The 19,874-nt window shown below is 58.4% G+C and overlaps 1 protein-coding gene across 1 annotated transcript; it reads left to right on the forward strand.

Annotated features, from left to right (window-relative positions):
• Window positions 1–4,153: 4,153 nt before the first annotated feature.
• On the forward strand, window positions 4,154–18,468 carry XYLT2 (xylosyltransferase 2). The gene is made up of 11 exons (XM_079797478.1): window positions 4,154–4,361; window positions 11,264–11,756; window positions 12,026–12,201; window positions 12,457–12,659; window positions 13,059–13,139; window positions 13,308–13,524; window positions 13,617–13,793; window positions 14,006–14,268; window positions 14,540–14,735; window positions 15,319–15,652; window positions 17,293–18,468. Exons 1-11 carry the CDS (start codon window positions 4,227–4,229, stop codon window positions 17,613–17,615), a joined length of 2,598 nt encoding a protein of 865 aa, XP_079653604.1. The 5' UTR covers window positions 4,154–4,226; the 3' UTR covers window positions 17,616–18,468.
• The last annotated feature ends 1,406 nt before the right edge of the window (window positions 18,469–19,874 follow it).

Consider the following 19,874-nt stretch of genomic DNA (forward strand, 5'->3'; position numbering starts at 1 on the left):
TTAAAAAAATAACCCATCATCTCAATAGGTCACATTAGAAAAACCTATGTGATCATTTCAATAGATGTTGGAACTTAACTTCCTAAACAGCAGAGGCCCAGGGATCCAGAGCTGGGCTGGGTGTGGGCTGGCAGAGGGTGTCCCAAAGGTGGCGTCTAGGGGTCAAGGCAGCACGAGGCCCAGCAGACAGCCCACTCCAAAGAACTGGACAGAAAAGCAGCAACCGGATAAAGGTGAGAGGACAGAGCCAGGGGAGACGCGTGGAGGCACAGGCATGGGCTTCGCTGCAGGGGCCCTCATGTCCTCTGGTCCTGAGCCACGTGTAAACTCAGCTGCTGAAAACGCATTTGAAAACATTCAGCATCCACGTCTCATAAAGTAGCTCTTAAGCCTAAGACGCTAAGGATAATGCCTTCACACGAGAAAGGACGCATCAAAAGGCAGCCCACTTAAACCTAAAAAAAAAAAAAAAAATGCTTTCCTGTTCTGATTTTCTGAGGAGCCATTTTGCATCTTCAAGATTTTCTACGATAAAAAGGGAGGGGGAGTGCAGTGACAATTACCGGGGAACCTGAGGAGGAGAGGAGACCGTGGGGAGCAATGAACCTAGTATTTTCTGTGGTCGAACCTACATCAATCTATTTACGTTATATCTCAATAACGAAGTCGTTTTTAGAAAAACAGTTCAGTCTAAATGGAGACCGATAGAGTGGCTGGGAACACGTGTTCCGTCAAGACCCCCGCACCTCTACTTCATAGCATACACAAAAACAAGTTCCAGGTGCACTGAAGGCTTACACGTAAAGCTGTAAAATGAAAACTGTGGGAGAAAATATATGGGCTGAGGATTAGATGGGGTCAGGCAGTTTAGGGTAAGGGCCTCGGGAAGGAAAGATGGTAGATAAGGAGGAGAGGAGCTGATGGTCAGGATGTGAGCAAGACAGGCAGCATGTACCTGTCAGCCACAGAGCTGCCCTTCCCCTGAACCCAAGAGCGGGAACTAAAAGTGGGGAGATGAGGGCAAAAGGAGATTGGCTGGTGTTTTTTGAAAGAGCCAATAGAAGGCAAGTGCAGGAAATATAAACCCCTAGACTAGTGAGCTTCTGAGGCAACCCTTTTCTGGGACCCCTCTGGCATGCTGAGAGCTTTGTTACTTCCAGCTGTAGTAAATGTCTCTTCCCTTGTGCTTACCCCTCCCTTGTCCATGAATTCACTCATGGACAATAAACCCAACAGTTCACACTCATTTCTCAAGACCATATACTTATTCCAAGATCAGGAGATCTACTAGACCAGAACAGAAAACAGTAAGTCATAAAACAAGAGGAACACCATTTGATTTCCCCTCAAATTAAAAATTTTAGAAAGGGCTTACATCAAAGTGCAGTGATAAATTGAGGGAAAATTTAAAAGGATTAAAAAGAAACTCTTAAAATCGATAAGAGAAAGACATATAATGTAACAGCAGTAGATATATTCATGAAGATGGTGAAGAGGCAATTCTGGCAAGAGCAGATCCAGGCAAGAAACCAATTAACAGACACTCCCCAGCAGAGACCCGCAAATTAAAAAAACCCAAGGAGGTCACTTCTCACCTAGCGGAGGAGCAAAAATTAAAAATAGTGACAACACCTGCTGATGAAAGGCATGCTTGGAAATACTCTCTCTCATACATGGCTGTTGGAAATGTGAATTACAATAAAAAAAAATTCCCTTTTCCCAGTAAAACCATTCCTGGAAAACCACCATGGAAATAGAGGCAACAACTCATTGGGATCTGGCTAGAACCACGCGGTACCGTAGCCTGGTAGAAGTAGCGGCAATCTGGAAACCACGTGAGTGAAGGCCCTTCCAAGAAGGGAGTGGAATCTTACGCAGCCATTACTGGTAAAAGGACTGATTAGGCCTGCACCCCAACATGGCGGGATTTCTACTATGTACTCACAGTTAAAGGAGGAAAGCAAGGTGGAGAGTATTGTATGTTAATATGATTCAACTTTAAAAAATATAATTTTATTGATTTCAGAGAGGGAGAGGGAGAGAGAGATAGAAACATCAATGATGAGAGAGAATCATTGATTGGCTGCCTCCTGCACAGCACACCCCCTACTGGGGATCGAACCCACAACCTGGGCATGTGCCCTGACTGGGAATCTAACCATGACCTCCTGATTCATAGGTCGATGCTCAACCACTGAGCCATGCCAGCTGGGCATGATGCAACTTTTTAAATATGATAACACCTGTCCCCTCAAAATATAAAACCTCTGAGTGTGTGTGTGTGTGTGTGAATTGCTAGACAGAGTGGTGGAAGGAAAGAAGTTACTAAGGAAGCAAGCAAGCTAGGCTGTTAACATGGAGAGGGAGGGGAGAGAAACACTACTTAAAAATAAGTCTCTATGCTTAAAAACCATGTGTATGATGTGACTCCATCCATGCAAAATTATGTGCATAGAGATGGGGGAAAGGGTGGTCCCCAGAATATTAATGATGGTTATCTCAGGGGGTGGGAATTGCAGGTGACTTACTTTTTTCCTTACATTTTTTTCTGTGTTTTAACTGTTATGTCATGAGTATATACTATTTATATAATCTGTGGAAAACAAAGCTATTTTCATGGGGGGGAGGGGGAAGTATTGGCATGTAGAGGTCCCCAGGGGACCTCATTTAATGAGCACAGAAGATCAAAGATCGATATTTAATTAACATATCAATTGCTGGCATGTCAACTGATGTTTTCCAAAACGCTTGCAGGGTGGGTTCTCTTAAGTAGCCAAACTGTCATCTGAAACATTGTTTATAATCCTCCCATTTAACTAAGACCGAAGAAGGCAATGATTACAAATACCAGTGGGGCAGGAGGCGTTAAAGGACGGTTTATTTCAGTGCCCCATCGCATACCTGGGTAACTGGCTCTCCTGGACTCATCACAGCCTAGAAGTCCCTCAGCGAGCTAATCTCCTGGCAACTCCCAAACCCCTTCATCATCATTGCTTTCGAACTTTTTTGTTAAAGCCATTTTTTCCCTAGACCTCTCGGTAATGGTTCTTAAAGTCTTCATTTTAAATCTTCAGTCTTGGTTTTGCTCTTCTTACTACTTCCTTCTCACGCTGCTTGGCTCCCCCCGGCTGGGTATGCCCCTTGCTTTTGGTGGGCACCGATTTCCCTCTTCTCCCATGCCTTCTCTCCACACACCTGCCGGGTTCAGAGGGGGGCTGCAGAGCTTGGACATGCCAGGCTCTCCAAAAGAAAAACGATAGGGTCAGCAGGTGAAACGGGAAGTTGGGCCTCACCGGCTCTCCCTTTCACAACATGCATTGAGCATTGCTGTAAGTCCAAAGTCCAGCAGCTGTGGTCAGTGCTGGGGAAGCGCTTGGGGAGGATGCCACTGGAGGGAAGGCGGCGGGGGACAGCTGCTAGAACTTGGCCAAGAGATGAGCAGCATCGCCATCACCTGGGAACTTGCTGAAAATTCCAATTCTCGGGCCCCACTCCCGACCTTCCAAAGCGGACACTCTGGGGGCGCGACCCAGCAGTGTTTTATCAAGTCCCCCGGGGGATTCGGACGCACCCTGGAATTTGAGAACCACGGCTCTAGTGGAGGCCAGAGGGAGGATCTTTAGAGGAGAGGGCGAGGAGAAAGAAAGGAGGCTTTGTGAGGGCCTCTGATGCCAGTCAAGGGGGTTAGACTGCCCCGTAGGTGCTGCCTCCAGGGTCGTGACAAAAGCAGGGGCCGGCGTCACCTATACAAGCTCTCAGCTCGGCGCGTCTGGCAGCTCTGGCATTCTCTGTGCACCTGGGTCCGAGGAAGGTACTGAGTTCCCCCCCTCCACCCCCCGAAACACCGGGCGGTGGGCAGAAGAGAGGTCGGGCTGCAGACATCTCCGCACCGCGGAGCCATGGGTTTGCGATCCAAGAGGAGGTGAGCCCACGCGGGAGCTGGGGAACCAGCAAAGACAGGGAAGGAGGTGCCGGGACCGAGTCCCAGAGCCGCGCCGCGCCCCGACGCCCACCACCGCCCAGCGGGCGGCCCGGCGCGCCCAGGCCCCGCCCCTGGCCCGCGGGGCGCGGCGATTCGAGACCTCGGGCCCCGCCCCCGGCCCCGCCCAGGCCCAGCGCGCTCTGCCCGCCTCCCGCGTGGGGGGAGCCGTGGGGACCCGCGCGCCTGCGCGCGCCCGCGGCCGGGTTGCAGGGCTGAGCGCGCGCCCCGCGGCCGGGGCAGGAAGATGGTGGCGAGCGCGCGGGTGCAGAAGCTGGTGCGGCGCTACAAGCTGGCAATCGCCACGGCGCTCGCCATCCTGCTGCTGCAGGGCCTGGTCGTGTGGAGCTTCAGCGGCCTGGAGGAGGACGAGCCGGGCGAGGTGCGCTGAGGGCCGGGCGGGCAGGCCGGGCGCGGGGCGCGCGGGGTCCTGGCGGGGCTGAGGGCGGCCGGGGCTGGGGAAGTGGGGCACGGGCCGCAGGCGTGCCTGACGCGGGAGGCCGTCTGGAGCTGGGCATCCGACTCCTGGCGCCCCTTCCCAGGCGGGCCTGGGCGGCTGCACGCGCGGCGGGGCGCGACCCGGAGGCTCGGGCCGCAGGCGGGCCGGGGGCCGGAGCGGGAGGAGCGGGTCTCGGTGGGGTGGTCTCCGGCCCGGGGAGCAATGAAGGTCAGGCGCGGGGAGCGGGGCCGGGAGGCGGGGCTAGGCCTGAGCCTGCTCCGGGGTGGGGAGCCCCAGGCCAAACTTTCTGAAGTTGGGAGGGGGCTGGTGTGCGCGCCGCGGGGGGAGGCGTGGGGCCGAGGGACCCCCAGAAGCGCCTGCCGGGCAGCGGCCGGTGGGGAAGTGGAGGCCGGGGGTGGAACTCAGTCCAGCAACTGAGGGAACAGGGAGTGACCCCGAGGGAAAGACCTACTAGTGTCCGAGGCGTGGCTTTCTTAGCCCAGCGACTCCAGGGGTCTGAGGAACCTGCACGGGTGGGTCTTCGGCAGGAGATGCCAGAGGCGGGTGGGGGGAAGTGAACTGGTGAGTTGACCTCAGGGAATTGGCTCCAAGGGAGTGGTGGCGGCGGCAGCTGGCTTAGTAGAGCCCCAGGCCCTGGAGCGGGGCAGACCCACCCTGCTCACTCCCTGGTCCCTGCGCCCCAGGGTCTGAGGTTCTGACATTCTTGGCTGACCATGGTTTCAGCTAGAGGCCCGGGTCTGTCCTTCCCAATGTGGTCAGGAGTCCAATGGGGTCTGTGACTGTCCTGGAAGGTTGGGGAGGATAGGCCAAATCCCGGCCCTATGCTGTGGGCCAGGGGGCAGAGCTCCCCTGTGCCCAACCTGCCCCCTGGGTTTGGGTGGCTCTAAGGCAGGCGCTCTGTTTGCCACGTCCTGTCCTCCCGGGCCTCTCCACCTGGCAGGGTGAAGACCAAAGGAACCCCGGTGTCCACGTTCCCTTTGTGCATCTGGGCGTCGGGGAGGCCTGGTGTGGGGGCTGGTTGAAGAGCTGCCCTTGCCTTTTTTGGGAGAACCAAGAGCTGGGATGGTGAGGGGAGATGGGACATAGTCACGGGAGACCGTCACTCCTAAAGGAGCTGAGATGGGGGTGTGGGAGGCTGGCTCGGGGCACCTGAAGGGAGTGAGTTTATTCTGTGTGGCCCAATAAGTAGGAGGAAGAGGATGTTTGGGGCTCAGTGTAAGAAGGCTCTTTGGGCAGAGGAGACATCCTAAGGCCAAGGCAGGCAGGAGGCCTCTGACCCTGGAGGAGGTGAGCAGGGGCCAGCGGCCCCTGGGGGGGAGGGGCACAGCGAAACCTCTGAGGCTTCTCAGAAACGAATGGCCCCGAGCAGCCGCATAACCCTGAGCGGAGAGTGACAGGGAAAGAGGTGGTGGTGTGTGCTTTCTTAAAAAAAAAAAAAAAAAACAACCCTGAGCGGCTCTGGCCAGCCTGAGAGTGTGCAGGCTCGAAGTCCCTGCTGCCCTGGGGTGGGGACCTGGGCAGTGGCGTGGTTGGGATCCCCCCTTCCCACCTCTTCCTGGCAGAAGCTGATAAGGAGATCCTGTGCTGGAATGGAAGATGTCCTCGATGATTGAAAGACTGTGTAGTCCACGTAGCCATCAGTGCTCGGCCCCCTCAGCAGCCACCTCACCAGTTCTCGGGGTTACCAGGCAGCATAACCTAGAGCTTAGGAAGGTGGGCACTGAAGTTGGACTGCCCCACTTGGCCGTCCCGTGTCCTGTTCCAGCGCTGCTGCTAAGTAGCGGGTGACCACTGACAAGTCACCTAACCTCTCTGTGCCCCCATCAGTGTCTCCCCTCACGATGGGGATCAGAATAGCACCTCTCCGGTTGGGTGACTGTAAAGATTACATGAAAATGATGCCCGTGAAGTATTTGCAGGAGTTCCTGGCATCTGCTAAGCCATCAGTAAATAACTCGTTGTTATCCCAGCATGGCACATCAGGGTAGGGACTCATTCATTCATTCATTCATTCATTCATTCAACAAATATTTATTAAGTCCTACTTGGTACCAAGCACTATGCTAATGCTGGGAATACAGAAATAAACAAAATAGACAGGGTCACAGCCCTCATGGTCTGCAGGGAGAGCCCCCCAGGGGAAAGGAAACTCATTAGAATAACAAGGGGGCTGGTTTAGATCCCTTGGTCTGGGAAGGCTTCTGAGGAGGTAGCTTGTGAGCGGAAGGAGCTGGTCAGCCTGGGGCAGAGGGGGGCAGAGTTTGGGCAGAAGGCCCTGAGTTGAATGGGCTCAGCTGCCTTCGAGGAATGAAAGGAGGGTGTGGTATGTTCCCTGGAAGAAGGCTCAGGAGTTAGTCCAGGACGCATCCTAGAGACCACAGGGAGGGCTGAGGGTTTTAGTGTGAGTGCAGTGGGCAAGCCCAGGGGGGTTGCGCAGCGATGGGATCCGATGTGCACTTAGGATGCCCATCTGTGGAGGGGGCTGGCGTGGAGACCAGGATGATCATTAACATCCAGAGAGCCAGTGTATCGAAGCTTTCACAAACACTGCCTCGCCACTGATTTTAAACGCAGCCTGAGAAGCCCAGGGAGGTGGGGTGTGGGGTGAGCGGTTCTGCGCTCTGTCTCCCCGGCTCAGAGGATCCCGGGGGGTTGCAGAGCCCGGAGGTGAGAGAGGACTTCAAATGCCTCCGCAGTGGGGAGGAGGGGGGCCTTGGAGGCCAGAAGGCACCCAGGTCAGAGGGACAGTCCCCACCCTCAGGGATCAGAGGGGACCCTGACCTCAGGGACTCGGACCTCAAGGACTATTTGAGACAGCTCCTCCAGCAGCCCTGCAGCTACCATCTGCACATGCCTGGAAGGGGGCAGGGCTGGGGGCTGGCTGTCCACCAAGGACCCTCTTCTCCCCCCCCCCCCCCCCCCCCCCCCCCCGTTCCTCACTGCTGCCTCCTGGCCCCCCAGCCTCCTCGGGGATTGTCCTTCTCCGCGTCAGCCAGCTCCCTGCTGCAGTGCAGGGCACCAGCATGCCCATCTCCTCCCACATCCTATCTCCCACCGCAGCTGGCCTGGCCCTGTGCCCTGGACCCTGCCCTCCTGACCAGCTTTCTGACTTGCTGAGACTGACTCCCACCCTGAGAGCCCACAGCTCCCCTGCCATCGCTGCCCACCGAAGCTGGAGGGGATCTTTGTCCATCGTGTGGCCAGATCAGACATCGCCAGGTTGACACTCAGCTCAGTGGAGCTGCACTCACCTTTCCTGGGGACTGCCCACTTCAAGGTGTCCTCCTGCGTGGGCACAGGACGGGGTCTGTGCCTCCTCCCCACCCTGCCCTCCCTCTTGCAGATGCCTCTTCTCAGATGGGAATAAACACTCCCGGCTCTCACTGGGCGCCTCTCAAGAGATGAGCAGGCTGGCTGGGTGCGGGGCATAAAGGGCGTGGGTGCTCGGGTGGAGGGATGGGGCTCTGGCCCTGAGGTGGCCGCCAGCCTGACGTGTGAGGTGCCGTGCTCCATGCTCCCACAGGGAAGAGGAAGAAGGTTCTAGGGAGGTGAGGGGCAGAGAAAAACCAACACAGCCGAGTCCACAGGGTCTGCAGGCCTGGGGCCCTCTCCTGACATCACACTGGACTAGGTTCTCCTCCCCTTCCAGTAATAATGATTACCAAGTTCTAGCCTATGCCAGGAGCTTTGCATTCCTTCATTTCACTCATTCATTCGACAAATATTTGCTGAGTGTGCACCGTTGCGACATTCTGGGCTCTCAGGATGCATCAGCGAACAGAACAAGCCCTGTCTTCAGGAAGCTTGCATTCTTGGAAGGGGAGGGGCACAGAATCCTACCTAATAAAATAGTAATATGCAAATTGACCGCACCTTTGCTACGCCCAAGCCACACCCACCAGCCAAAGCCATGCCCACCAGCCAATCAGGCCAAGTATGCAAATTACCCAACAAAGATGGAGGTTAATTTGCATACACTGAGGGAGGGAGGAGTGAAGACTGAAGACAACTTAGAAGGAAGAGGGAGGAAAAGCGGAAAGCAAGGTGGCTGCCAGAGGGAAAGCCCGGGTGGGGCGGAGCAGGGCGGGCAGCAGCTGCGCGCAGGTGTAGGTGCGGCGGCTGCAATGGCGGCGGCAGCGGCCACTTGCAGGATTCTTCCTGCAAATGGGCTACTAGTCTATAATAATAAAAGCGTAATATGCAAATTGACCGAACGGCCGAACAATAGAACGACTGTCCGGACGACCTTCCGGATGAAGCAGCCGTGTCGGCTGCGAGGGATCGAGGCAGCTGTGGCGGCTGTGAGGGGGCTGCGAAGGCCTACTCTTGCACGAATTTCGTGTATCGGGCCTCTAGTAACAATATAAATACGTGGTAGGTAGGACCAGAGAAGGCAGCAAGTGCTAAGGGAAAAATAAAGCGGAGGATGAGGGCGGGCTGGAGTTTTAGGTACGGTGTTACCGTGGGCCATACTGAGAAGACACCACCTGAGCCAAGAATTGAAGGAGGCAAGAATGAGCTGTGGGGGCAAGGCGGGCAGGGAGCGTTCCAGGCACTGGACAGGCAGGAGTGGCAGTGATGGAGGCAGTGAGAAGTGATCTGATTCCGGATGTAGTTACCTTCTTTATTTATTTAAGTTTGTGTGTGTGTGTGTGTATGTGTTTTTAATCCTCACCAAAAGCTATGCTTTTACAGATTTTAGGAACAGAGGGAGGGAGGGAGGGAGGGAGGGAGGGAGGGAGGGAGGGAGGGAGGGAGGGAGGGAGGATGAGAGAGAGACATCAATCGGTTGTCTGCCATATGTGCTCTGATCGGGGATTGAACCTGCAACCTAGGTATGTGCCCTCAACGGGAATCGAATCCGAGACCCTTCAGTGCATGGGATGATGCTCCAGCCAGTTGAGCCACACTGGCCAGGCTGTAGTTCCCTTCCTGAAGCTAACCCCCACAGGGCTTACTGATGATTGATTGGCTGTGGGGTGTGAGGGAAATGAGTCAAAGCTGACTCCTAAGAGGTTTTGGCCTGAGCAACTTGAAGGATGGAGTCGCCGTTCGCTGAGCCGGTGAAACAGGAGTGGCTAGGGAGGAAGACCGGAGTCTGCTTCTGGACGTGTGGGGTTGACAGGGCTGGCAAGCTCCCATGGGAGATGTCAAGAGGGTGGGCAGTTAAAAGCCTGAAGGTTCAAGGGAGCAGTCCAGGCCAGAGGGAGAGACGGTGGAGTTGAGACGGAAGGCGGTCCCTGTAGAGCAGGACAAGGAAGGCCCAGGGAAGCCCTGGGAGAGAAGGAAGGCTCGGCCAAGAGGGCTGATGGGTGGTCACGAGGCCGGGGAAACACGGGGAGGGCATCCTGGCAGCCAGGTGAGGGGGTGCTCCTAGAAGAGGCTGGGTGCCGGGGGTCCTGCTCCTGAAAGGCCAGGCCAGAAGGGCCTGAGGAGCTTGTGGGGTGCAGGGGAGGAGGTCTGTAGAGGGGGAGACCCATGGAGCGGGTCGACAGAGAATGGCGAGAGAAAGTGGGGACAGCTAACGAGACAGCTCTTTCTAGCTGCATTATCTTGTGTCCGTCTCATTGGACACGGTCCCTCCTGTATCTCACAGCTGAGGGAATGTGCTCAGAAGGTGGGTGACGGGGAGTGGCCGAGGCAGGCGGGGAGCCCTGGGGCTCGGAGTGGTCACACTGTCCCTCTTGCTTCTCCTGTGCCGTGTCTCATCCACCAGACACCACCCAGGTGGCCCTTGTGCCAGTGACTCCCCCGGGTGCTGGGAGATGGGGCTGACATGACAGTCCCCCCAACAGCTCCGTCTGCTAGAGGAACGTCTGACTCAAATGGGACGGCTTCGCTTGAGGAGAGGTGGATGGGATTTGGTCAGGCAGGGAAGCGGGGTCAAGAGGGGGGGACAGGGCGAGCCGGGGAGAGGGGGACCGGGCCACCTTTGAGAAGAGGCAGCAGAGGCCAGGAAGCGGGTGTAGCAGCCACCAAGGCCCGCCACTCGGATTTCCCTCCCGGAGGGAGAACCTGCTGTAGCAGCGTCTAGTTGCCCGCCTCCAGCTGCGGGGTCTCCATGCTCTGCCTTGGCCTCCCAGCCCCAGCCACGCACCTCCCAGGCAGCCCCAGCCCGTGCTGAATGTGGCCGTGGTACCAGGCCCCCATCTAAGGCTGTCTTTGCACTGGGGTTCCCATGAGCCAGCCGGGGCTCCCTCCATGCAGTCCCTCCCTCCTTGCACAGGCGTCAGCCTGGAGGCCTTGCCTGCTCCCCATCGTCCTCAGGTGCTGCTCCCACAGCAAATCTCGCACTGACTCTGTCTTGGTCTCTGCTTCCGAGAGAACCCAACCGGTGTGGGGTCTCGGGTTTCACCTCCGTCCTCTCCACCAGGCAAGGCCCCTGCTCCCTGCCGTGGCCTCCATGGCGCAGCCGCGTGGACGTGCTGCAGGCAGAGGAACGCTTTCCTTCCGTCTCTTCCCAGCTAAGCGGGGCGGGAGCGGACACGCATGGCCTCTGCAGGGTCCCCCCCGCACCCTTCCCTGTGGCGTGGGGACATTCCTGTTCACATCTGCCGAAAAGGAAAGCGGCACTGAGTACAAAGCACAAAGGAGCCACGAGGCCCGTGGTCTGTGTGGTGGTGGGTGTGGGTGCAATGGTGCTGGAGGGAGGCCGGCGCTTCTCAGCCAGCGGCTCGGGGACTCGCAGCTGTGCGGAGTCCTCGGTGCACAGGACTCCTCTCGGTAAAGGGAAGCAGGGGCTCGGCGGCCTGAGGCCAGCAGGGAGCTGAGGGAGCAGAGCGGAGTGACTGTCCCAGTGACCTGTGCCTGCCTGTCTTTCACAGAAAGGAAGACAGAGGAAGCCACGGCCCCTGGACCCCGGCGAGGGCTCCAAGGACACAGACAGCTCGGCGGGGCGGCGGGGCAGCGCCGGCAGAAGGCATGGGCGCTGGCGGGGCCGTGCCGAGAGCCCAGGTGTGCCCGTGGCCAAAGTGGTGCGGGCAGTTACCAGCCGGCACAGAGCTAGCCGGAGGGTCCCTCCCGCCCCACCCCCAGAGGCCCCCGGCCGCCAGAACCTGAGTGGGGCAGCCGCCGGGGAGGCGCTGGCCGGGGCAGCCGGCTTCCCCCCACATGGAGACACAGGGAGTGTGGAGGGCGCCCCCCAGCCCACAGACAATGGCTTCACCCCAAAGTGCGAGATTTTGGGCAAGGACGCGCTGTCCGCACTGGCCCGGGCCAGCTCCAAGCAATGCCAGCAAGAGATCGCCAACGTGGTGTGCCAGCACCAGGCCGGGAGCCTCATGCCCAAGGCTGTGCCCCGGCACTGCCAACTGGCTGGTAAGGGACAGGCCTGGGTGGAGAGGTGGCAGCCCCGGGAGGTGACGTGGCAGGGACCCCACCCCCGCTTCTCAGAGGAGCCAGCTCAGAGGGGCGCATCTCCTTGCCCAGCTGGTGACGAGCACACCAGGTGGCAGAGGGGGGCCTGGCCCCGGAGCGCTGGGCTCCAGGTCCGGGATTCTTCCTTGGGAGGCAGGCGGCTCCCTCTTCCCATCAGGCCTCCACCCTGTGGCGGGCAGGGCCTCACTGATGCCCTGCTCTCTGCTCAGGGAAGATGAACCCCGGCATCCAGTGGGAGGAGGCCCGGGCCCAGCAGCCCGCGGAGGGCCCCCCGGTCCGAATTGCCTACATGCTGGTGGTTCACGGCCGCGCCATCCGCCAGCTGAAGCGTCTCCTCAAGGCCGTCTACCACGAGCAGCACTTCTTTTATATCCACGTGGACAAGGTACGGTGGGGAGACCCCGGGGTTCTGGGTGAGCAGAGCGGAAACCAGGACGGTCACAGACACAGGGTTTCTGAGCTGCTCAGGGGGCCCGAGTTAGGGGAACAGGCCTCGAATAGGGAGCGGCCAGCGCCAGGTGACATGTGCTCGCCATTCCTTGCCAGTGGTACTCTGTCCCGGGTTGGGGCGGGGTGGGTGTGGAGGTCGTAATGCCGAGGGCCCACCTACAGCTGCTAAGAATCTTCCCCCCACCCTTAGCGCTCCAACTACCTGCACCGGGAGGTGGTGGAGCTGGCCCGGCAGTATGATAATATTCGCGTGACGCCCTGGCGCATGGTCACCATCTGGGGCGGGGCCAGCCTGCTGAGGATGTATCTGCGGAGCATGCAGGACCTGCTGGAGGTGCCTGGCTGGGCCTGGGACTTCTTCATCAACCTCAGTGCCACCGACTACCCGACCAGGTGGGGGAGGGGGGGTGCTCCGAACCTCCTGATGGGAGGGGGCCCATGTGGGCACTGGGGTGGGAGGGTCCTGGCAGACCCCTTCCTCTCCCCAGCCCAGATTCCTCCTCTCTTGGCCCCAGCCATGTTTTAGGGGAGGGGTTGGTGAATGATGATGTGAGGATTGAGAGTGACAAGAGATGGGGAAGAGGAGGAGCCAGAGGTGTGTACGAGGGGTGCTGGGTCAGACAGCAAGGGGTACAGGAAGGATGGGGTGGTCTTTCTCGGGGGCCTCAGGTACCCATCACCCTGGGGTAGGGCACATGTCCTGGAGGCCAAGAGGTGAAAGTGATGAGGGCTGGAGGGAGTCCGCTCTGGGCCAGTGACTGAGCAACTGCCCACACCCCATTCCCTCTCCAGGACCAACGAGGAGCTGGTGGCTTTCCTGTCCAAGAACCGGGACAAGAATTTCCTCAAGTCACATGGCAGGGACAACTCCAGGTGACGGGCTGGGGGAGGGGGCCCTGGCCCTGGGGTCTCAACACAGTCCCTCCCACAAGGGGATATGGACACCCAGCAAACCAATCACGGATGGAGGAGTGCTGGTTCTTAGGCGGATGGGACCCCACCCTACACAACCCCCAGCCTGGGCTGGTCTGCGGCCCACAGGTTCATCAAGAAACAGGGCCTGGACCGGCTCTTCCATGAATGTGACTCGCACATGTGGCGCCTGGGCGAACGGCAGATCCCGGCGGGCATCGTGGTGGACGGCGGCTCCGACTGGTTCGTGCTGACGCGCAGTTTCGTGGAGTACGTGGTGTACACGGACGACCCGCTTGTGGCCCAGCTGCGCCAGTTCTACACCTACACGCTGCTCCCGGCCGAGGTGGGTGGCCCGGCCCTGACCCAGGCCAGGGAGGGAGCATGGTGGGGTGCCCGTGGCTCACCGCCCGCCCTGCCCTGCCCTGCCACCTGCAGTCCTTCTTCCACACGGTGCTGGAGAACAGCCCGGCCTGCGAGAGCCTCGTGGACAACAACCTGCGGGTCACCAACTGGAACCGCAAGCTGGGCTGCAAGTGCCAGTACAAGCACATCGTGGACTGGTGCGGCTGCTCCCCCAACGACTTCAAGCCGCAGGACTTCCTACGGCTGCAGGTGCTCCCACGGCCCCAGTCGCTGCCCCTTGCTAGGGCCTCGCCCCGGCCTTCCGCCAGGTCAGGAAGGACTCAGGGTGGGCCAGTCAGAGGAGCTAGGGCCTGCCGCTGGAGCTGCTCTCGGGGCTCAGGGATGACTGTGGCCAGTCTGGGGTGCTGGGAGGGGCCCCTGGGACCTCCAGACCCCTTACCATGCTTGCTCTCCCTCTCCAGCAAGTCTCTAGGCCCACCTTCTTCGCCCGGAAGTTTGAGTCCACTGTGAACCAGGAGGTCCTGGAAATTCTGGACTTCCACCTGTATGGCAGCTACCCGCCCGGCACGCCAGCCCTCAAGGCCTACTGGGAGAACGTCTATGACGTGGCCGATGGCCCCAGTGGGCTCAGTGATGTCATGCTCACCGCTTACACCGCCTTTGTCCGCCTCAGCCTACGCCATGCCGTCACTACTGCGCCTGCGCCGGCCACCCCTCTCTGCAGGTGAGACCTTCTTCTGACATATTGCAGGGGCCCTCAAGGTGTGGTGACTTAGGGGGAAGCCAATCAGAAAGAGAGCCCCGGCTCCCAGGGAGCCCCCAGTCTCAGGCAGGGGGAATGCAACGAAAACACAGGCACAGAGGTGCTTGGGTGTGAGATTTGGGGCAAAGGAAGTACCTGGGAATGGGACTCCCCAGAGCCCCCTCCCTGGGACTCCAGACCACGTTGGATATGCTGATGGCATCTCCCTTTCTCCCCGCTGGAACCTTCTTAGGTTTGAGCCCAGGGGCTTGCCGTCCAGCGTGCACCTGTATTTCTATGACGACCATTTCCAGGGCTACCTGGTGACGCAGGAGGTGCAGTCCTCAGTCGAGGGGCCGGCAGAGACGCTTGAGATGTGGCTGATGCCCCAGGGGTCGCTGAAGCTGTTGGGCCGCAGTGACCAGGCCAGCCGGCTCCAGAGTTTGGAGGTGGGACATCTGACCCCCAGCAAGACTCAGGGTAGAGGGAAGAGAGGGAGACACTAAGGGAGGGGCAAGGACTGGGTTCACGGGCCCTTCTTACCCAGTGACGGCAGCCTTGGCGAGGCCTCGTGCACATGCCTGGCCCCCCCTGCATGCACACGTGGAGGAGCAGCGCCCCTGGGGTGCAGAGGACGCGCAGTGATCAGAGAGGGGACTAGTTCCGCTGTAAGGCAACCTCATCTTCTAAACGGCCAGGGCTTTCTTCTAGAGGGGCTGGGACACCCCATTCAGGCCGCCGCTTAGGCTTTTCACGGTCTCTCATTCTCTTCCTCAGAGGCCTTGGCTTCCTGTGGGGTGGTCTCTGGGCAGGACCTTGAACCTTATCTGCCTTCCTGCCCCGCCGCTGCAGAGCAGGTCGGAAGGCGAGCCTAGAAAGAATTGTAGTCCAAGACCCTCACTTTGCAGATGGGGAAACTGGGACCCAGCAGGAGACAGTGACCAGCTCGAGGTCCCACAGTGAGTTAGAGGCAGCATCAGAGTAGAGAGGACTCTTCCCCAGGCTCCTGCCCAGCTGCCTCCCTCCTTACAGGTTGGCACCGAGTGGGACCCCAAAGAGCGTCTTTTCCGGAACTTTGGGGGGTTGCTGGGACCATTGGATGAGCCTGTGGCCATGCAGCGCTGGGCCCGGGGCCCCAACCTCACAGCCACCGTGGTGTGGATCGACCCCACCTACGTGGTGGCCACGTCTTACGACCTCGTGGTGGACGCAGAGACCGAGGTCACTCAGTACAAGCCCCCACTGAGCCGGCCCCTGCGGCCAGGGGCCTGGACGGTTCGACTGCTTCAGTTTTGGGAACCCCTAGGGGAGACCCGCTTCCTCGTGCTGCCCTTGACCTTCAACCGCAAACTACCTCTCAGGAAAGGTAAGGATCTAGTTCCCAGAGGCCAGGGAGATGACCCCAGGAAGCTGATCATCAGAGCTAACCCCCCTCCCCCTTAGCTAGAGAAGGGAAGGGGGAAGGCTGGGAACTTGATGGTCTGCCCCTTAGCATCCTGGGGCTCTGCTGTGGTATGAAAGGGGAGCTGTGGAGTCAGGTAGACTTGGCTTTGGGACAGCTCTGACACTTTAATTGGGCTTTTTAGCCTTGGCCCGTGGTGGGCAAACTGCGGCTCTTTGGCCCCTTGAGTGTGGCTCTTCCACAAAATACCACGGCCTGGGCGAGTCTATGTTGAAGAAGTGGCGTTAGAAGAAGTTTAAGTTTAAAAAACTTGGCTCTCCAAAGAAATTTCAATTGTTGTCCTGTTGATATTTGGCTTTGTTGACTAATGAGTTTGCCGACCACTGGCCTTGGCAATCTATGTCCTGAGCCTCAGCCTTACTACGTGTAAAGTAGGAGCTAATGTGACTATCGGAGAGCTCCTGGGTGCCTGGAACACAATCCACTCAAACTAGCTCACCTGAAGAAGGGGGAGTTACTGGAAGAATGCAGGCTGTGCCCCCAGGCCCCAGGAAATGTCTCAGATCTCACGGGATGTCAGAGGTACTTTCTCGGACTCTCTGGGCCCTCTTGTCCCTCGTCCTGTCTTCTGTTAGCCTCGATTCCCGACACATGACACATGGCCTCTCAGGAAGACTGACCAGGGCCTCTTGGTCCCCAGGTGCCACATTCTTGGGACAGCAAATCTGTGCCCGGTGGGCAGGGTCCCATAGCTCTCCACCCACTTGGCTGAGGCTAAGGGAGCGGACCCTGAACGCGGGTATAGGATGCAGGTTCCCGGGGGGCGGGGGGTTGGGGGGTCTATGTCTCCCAAGTAACTAGTCCCTGGGAGGCATTCAGGATGAGTCTGTGGGTAAATGTGTCAGGTACAAATAGGTGGGTAGATGTTTCCGTCCTCTGGCCACATCCTATCACAGAGAAGATGGATCAGACTGGGGGTAACCCAGAGGAGGATGGAGTAGTGGGGGGCTGTGGCAGATCCAGAGCAGGCAGCCGCACCCCTACTTTCCCAGGACTCAGCCTGACAGGCTGAGGGAGGAATGGTGGCAGCTTCACAGCAGGCAGGTCCCGGAGCTGAGCCTGAGCAGCTGGGTTTTATGGACCGAAGGGGTTCTGAGCTGAGGGAACAAAGCTGGCAGGTGTCCGGCTTTGGGGGAAGCGGAGTGGAGGGGAGTGGGATGCAGGGGGTGGCAGGAGAGAAGGCTGGCGAAGCAGGGCCCCACAGCTGGAGGGCCTGGGCATGAGGCTTCCGATGGCTCTGGGAACCACTGGAGATGGTTGAGAAGGGGCGGGAAAGTTACCTTATTTCCTGTTGGGCTTCAAACCTACTGTTTTACTTAATCCTCAAGCTGGGAATTCAGCAATGACTGTCTTGATTTGATAAACGAATGGTTTTACGGGCACAGAAAGTTCTGTGGATTAGCCCAGGTCACTCAGCAAAGGTGTGTGTGACTCAGTAGTAGACTTGGGGACAGAACTGGGGTGCCCAGACCAGACTTCCCGGGTCTGGCCTTCATGGAATCAGTGGGGCCAGGCGTGCTGACTGCATGCTCTTGCACCCCCAGATGAAGCCAGCTGGCTGCATGCCGGGCCCCCCCACAACGAGTACATGGAGCAGAGTTTCCAGGGCCTGAGCGGCATCCTGAGCCTGCCGCAGCCAGAGCCCGCGGAGGAGGCCGCCCGGCGGCACGCCTTGCTCACAGGCCCGGCGCTCGAGGCCTGGACAGATGGGGAACTGAGCGGCTTCTGGTCTGTGGCTGGACTGTGTGCCACGGGCCCCTCCGCCTGCCCCTCCCTGGAGCTCTGCAGACTGACCAGCTGGAGCTCTCTGTTCCCCGACCCCAAATCGGAGCTGGGGCCTGTCAAAGCAGACGGGCGACTCAGGTAGCAGGGCCCCGCCAGCACCTCCAGAACACCCGGGGAATTGCACCTTACGGACAACGGAGGGCTGTCCCCACACACACAAAGACCGGAGGCCCAGGCAACACACCCGTGACAGCCATCAAGAACCCGCACAGACGGCAAGGAAGGTGGGCGTAGTCCTCACTACTGCTGATGGCTCTGCTGGGGACCAGCGGGTGGCAGGAATGTGGGGAGAAGGGCTCCAGTTTCCATGCCCCACGCTTCTAAACCTTCCCCGCTAGTTTTTTTTTTTTAAAGGAAAATGGGTGGTGGGGGAGGAACTGGAAACAAAAGATGTGCAATAGGGCTCAGAGGAGCCCCAGGAAGTGGGCCATGGCTCTGGGGAGCAGGGCCTGATGAGCCCATCTGCTGTTGCTCTGGAGGTGGGGCCTGGCTCCCTCTCCAGGGCCTCCCCCAGCCTGGGCCTTGGTGCTCATGGCTGAGGCTCTGTAAGTGCCATGCCAGGCTCTGAGGACCTGAGAACAGGTGATTTGGGGGAGAACTGCAGAGCTGGACTCGAGTGGGACAGCCTCTCCTCTCGTGGCCAGGGGACCGGAGTGAGGGCTGGGGCTGGCTCTAGGGCTTCCCAGCATGCCCTGCTCCTTGATGGGAAAGGCGACACCAGGGCCTACTGAGACCAGTGCAGTCTCCCAGGCACCCAGAACTGCAAGCAGGGCCTGGGCTCCTGCCTGAGGGGCGAGCCCTCGCGAGCAGCGTGGGAAGAATTCTCTGCCGGGGCTCTCAGCAGAACCTGGAGCAGCATTGTGCCTGAAGCTCAGTGTGAAGTCTGATATATGCAACAGAAGAAATATATCTCTATCTCTCTAAGCCGAGCCTCTGTGTTTTTCCTCTGGGCGTGGGAAGCCGTCACCCTTAGGCCTTCTTCTCCTAAAAGTCTTGGCTGATACTTTGGCAGCCACGAGGTGGAGGTCTCATTCCAGAATGGCGACAGCTCAGAATCAACCCAAGAACCAGAAGGGATGCAAAAACCCATCTAATTCAGCTCTTTTTCGGAGGGGTCAAGAGGCCCAGAGACTTTCAATTGCCTCCCGTGAGGCCTGCCGGAGAGCCAGTTCGGTTCCTGAGAGTCCTGACCCAGCACTTCCTCCCCTGCTGCCAGGCCAAAGCAGGTGCCGCTGCTCTGGTATCCCCAGGGCCCATCCCAGAAGCCCTCCTCACTCTGCTTCCCGCCCAGTCCTGAGTATGGAGCGCCCTCAAGAACAGAGGGTCCCGGCCCCGGCCTGCCGGCTACCTTCAGAGTTTGTCCCTTTAGGGCCCTGGCCACTGCCCTCGGACCTGGGAGGGCCAACAGCTTCCCCCTTGTTCTCAGGACCTTTTCCCTCCTCCTCTCCTGCCATTGTCAGCAAGGGCTCTCAGCAGCAGTCCTTCGCCTTACTTCACGGGGGGGTGAGGGTGAAGGGTTCTTGGCCTTGGTCAGCCAGTCACGCTGGCCTGGTCAGCTCAGCCTGGGAACATCGGGCTCAGTTCCTGCCCTGGCTGCCACATGTGAAGTTTGCCTAGTGGCCAGGAGAGGGCACCCCTGACCACCAATAAGGGCGTTGGGGTTTTCCATTTGTTTAGCCACTGTGCTGACTCCTGCGTGCAATCTCATTTACTCCTCAGAATCCTTTGAGGCAGACTTTTATTACCTTCATTTAGCACATCAGGAAACTGAAATGATGAGCCCACAGTCACAACTATTAGGTGGTGGCAGCAGGTTTCAGATGGAGCAGGCCTCCCTGTCACTCTGTCACTACATTCTGCTCAGGGCGGAGACCGAAGAGCAAGAACTCTTAAGAAAATAGTGTTTGGGTTCAGTGGCTAAGATAACTGTTTTCTTCTGGCCCCTACTTTAGTGAACATCGAGAAGCTCTACTCTCGTTCTCTAGAATATTTTTAACATCAAATCTTAGGTAAATAAAAAGAAAAACTGAGTTCAGCACATTCGATCCAGGTAGTCAAGATCAGAACATTTAGACTGCTTGCTAAGGACTCAGACCAGCCTGCGAGTTTGGCCTGGGCTGTGGCTATGCTACTGTCAGGCTAGTATACGTCTTCAGTCTTCTGTTTGAGCTTGGGTCGGACCGGTGCTCTTGGTTCAGTCCCTGCCACTCTGTCACACCAGGTCCTTGTTACTCATTACTGTCACCTGCTGAACATTTTGCCTTTGCACTTTTAGTCCAGTGCCGTGGTCGGCAAACTGCGGCTCGCGAGCCACACGCGGCTCTTTGGCCCCTTGAGTGTG

This window comes from Cnephaeus nilssonii, assembly GCF_951640355.1.
Source record: "Cnephaeus nilssonii genome assembly, chromosome: 19".
Classification (NCBI taxonomy): Eukaryota; Metazoa; Chordata; class Mammalia; order Chiroptera; family Vespertilionidae; genus Cnephaeus; species Cnephaeus nilssonii.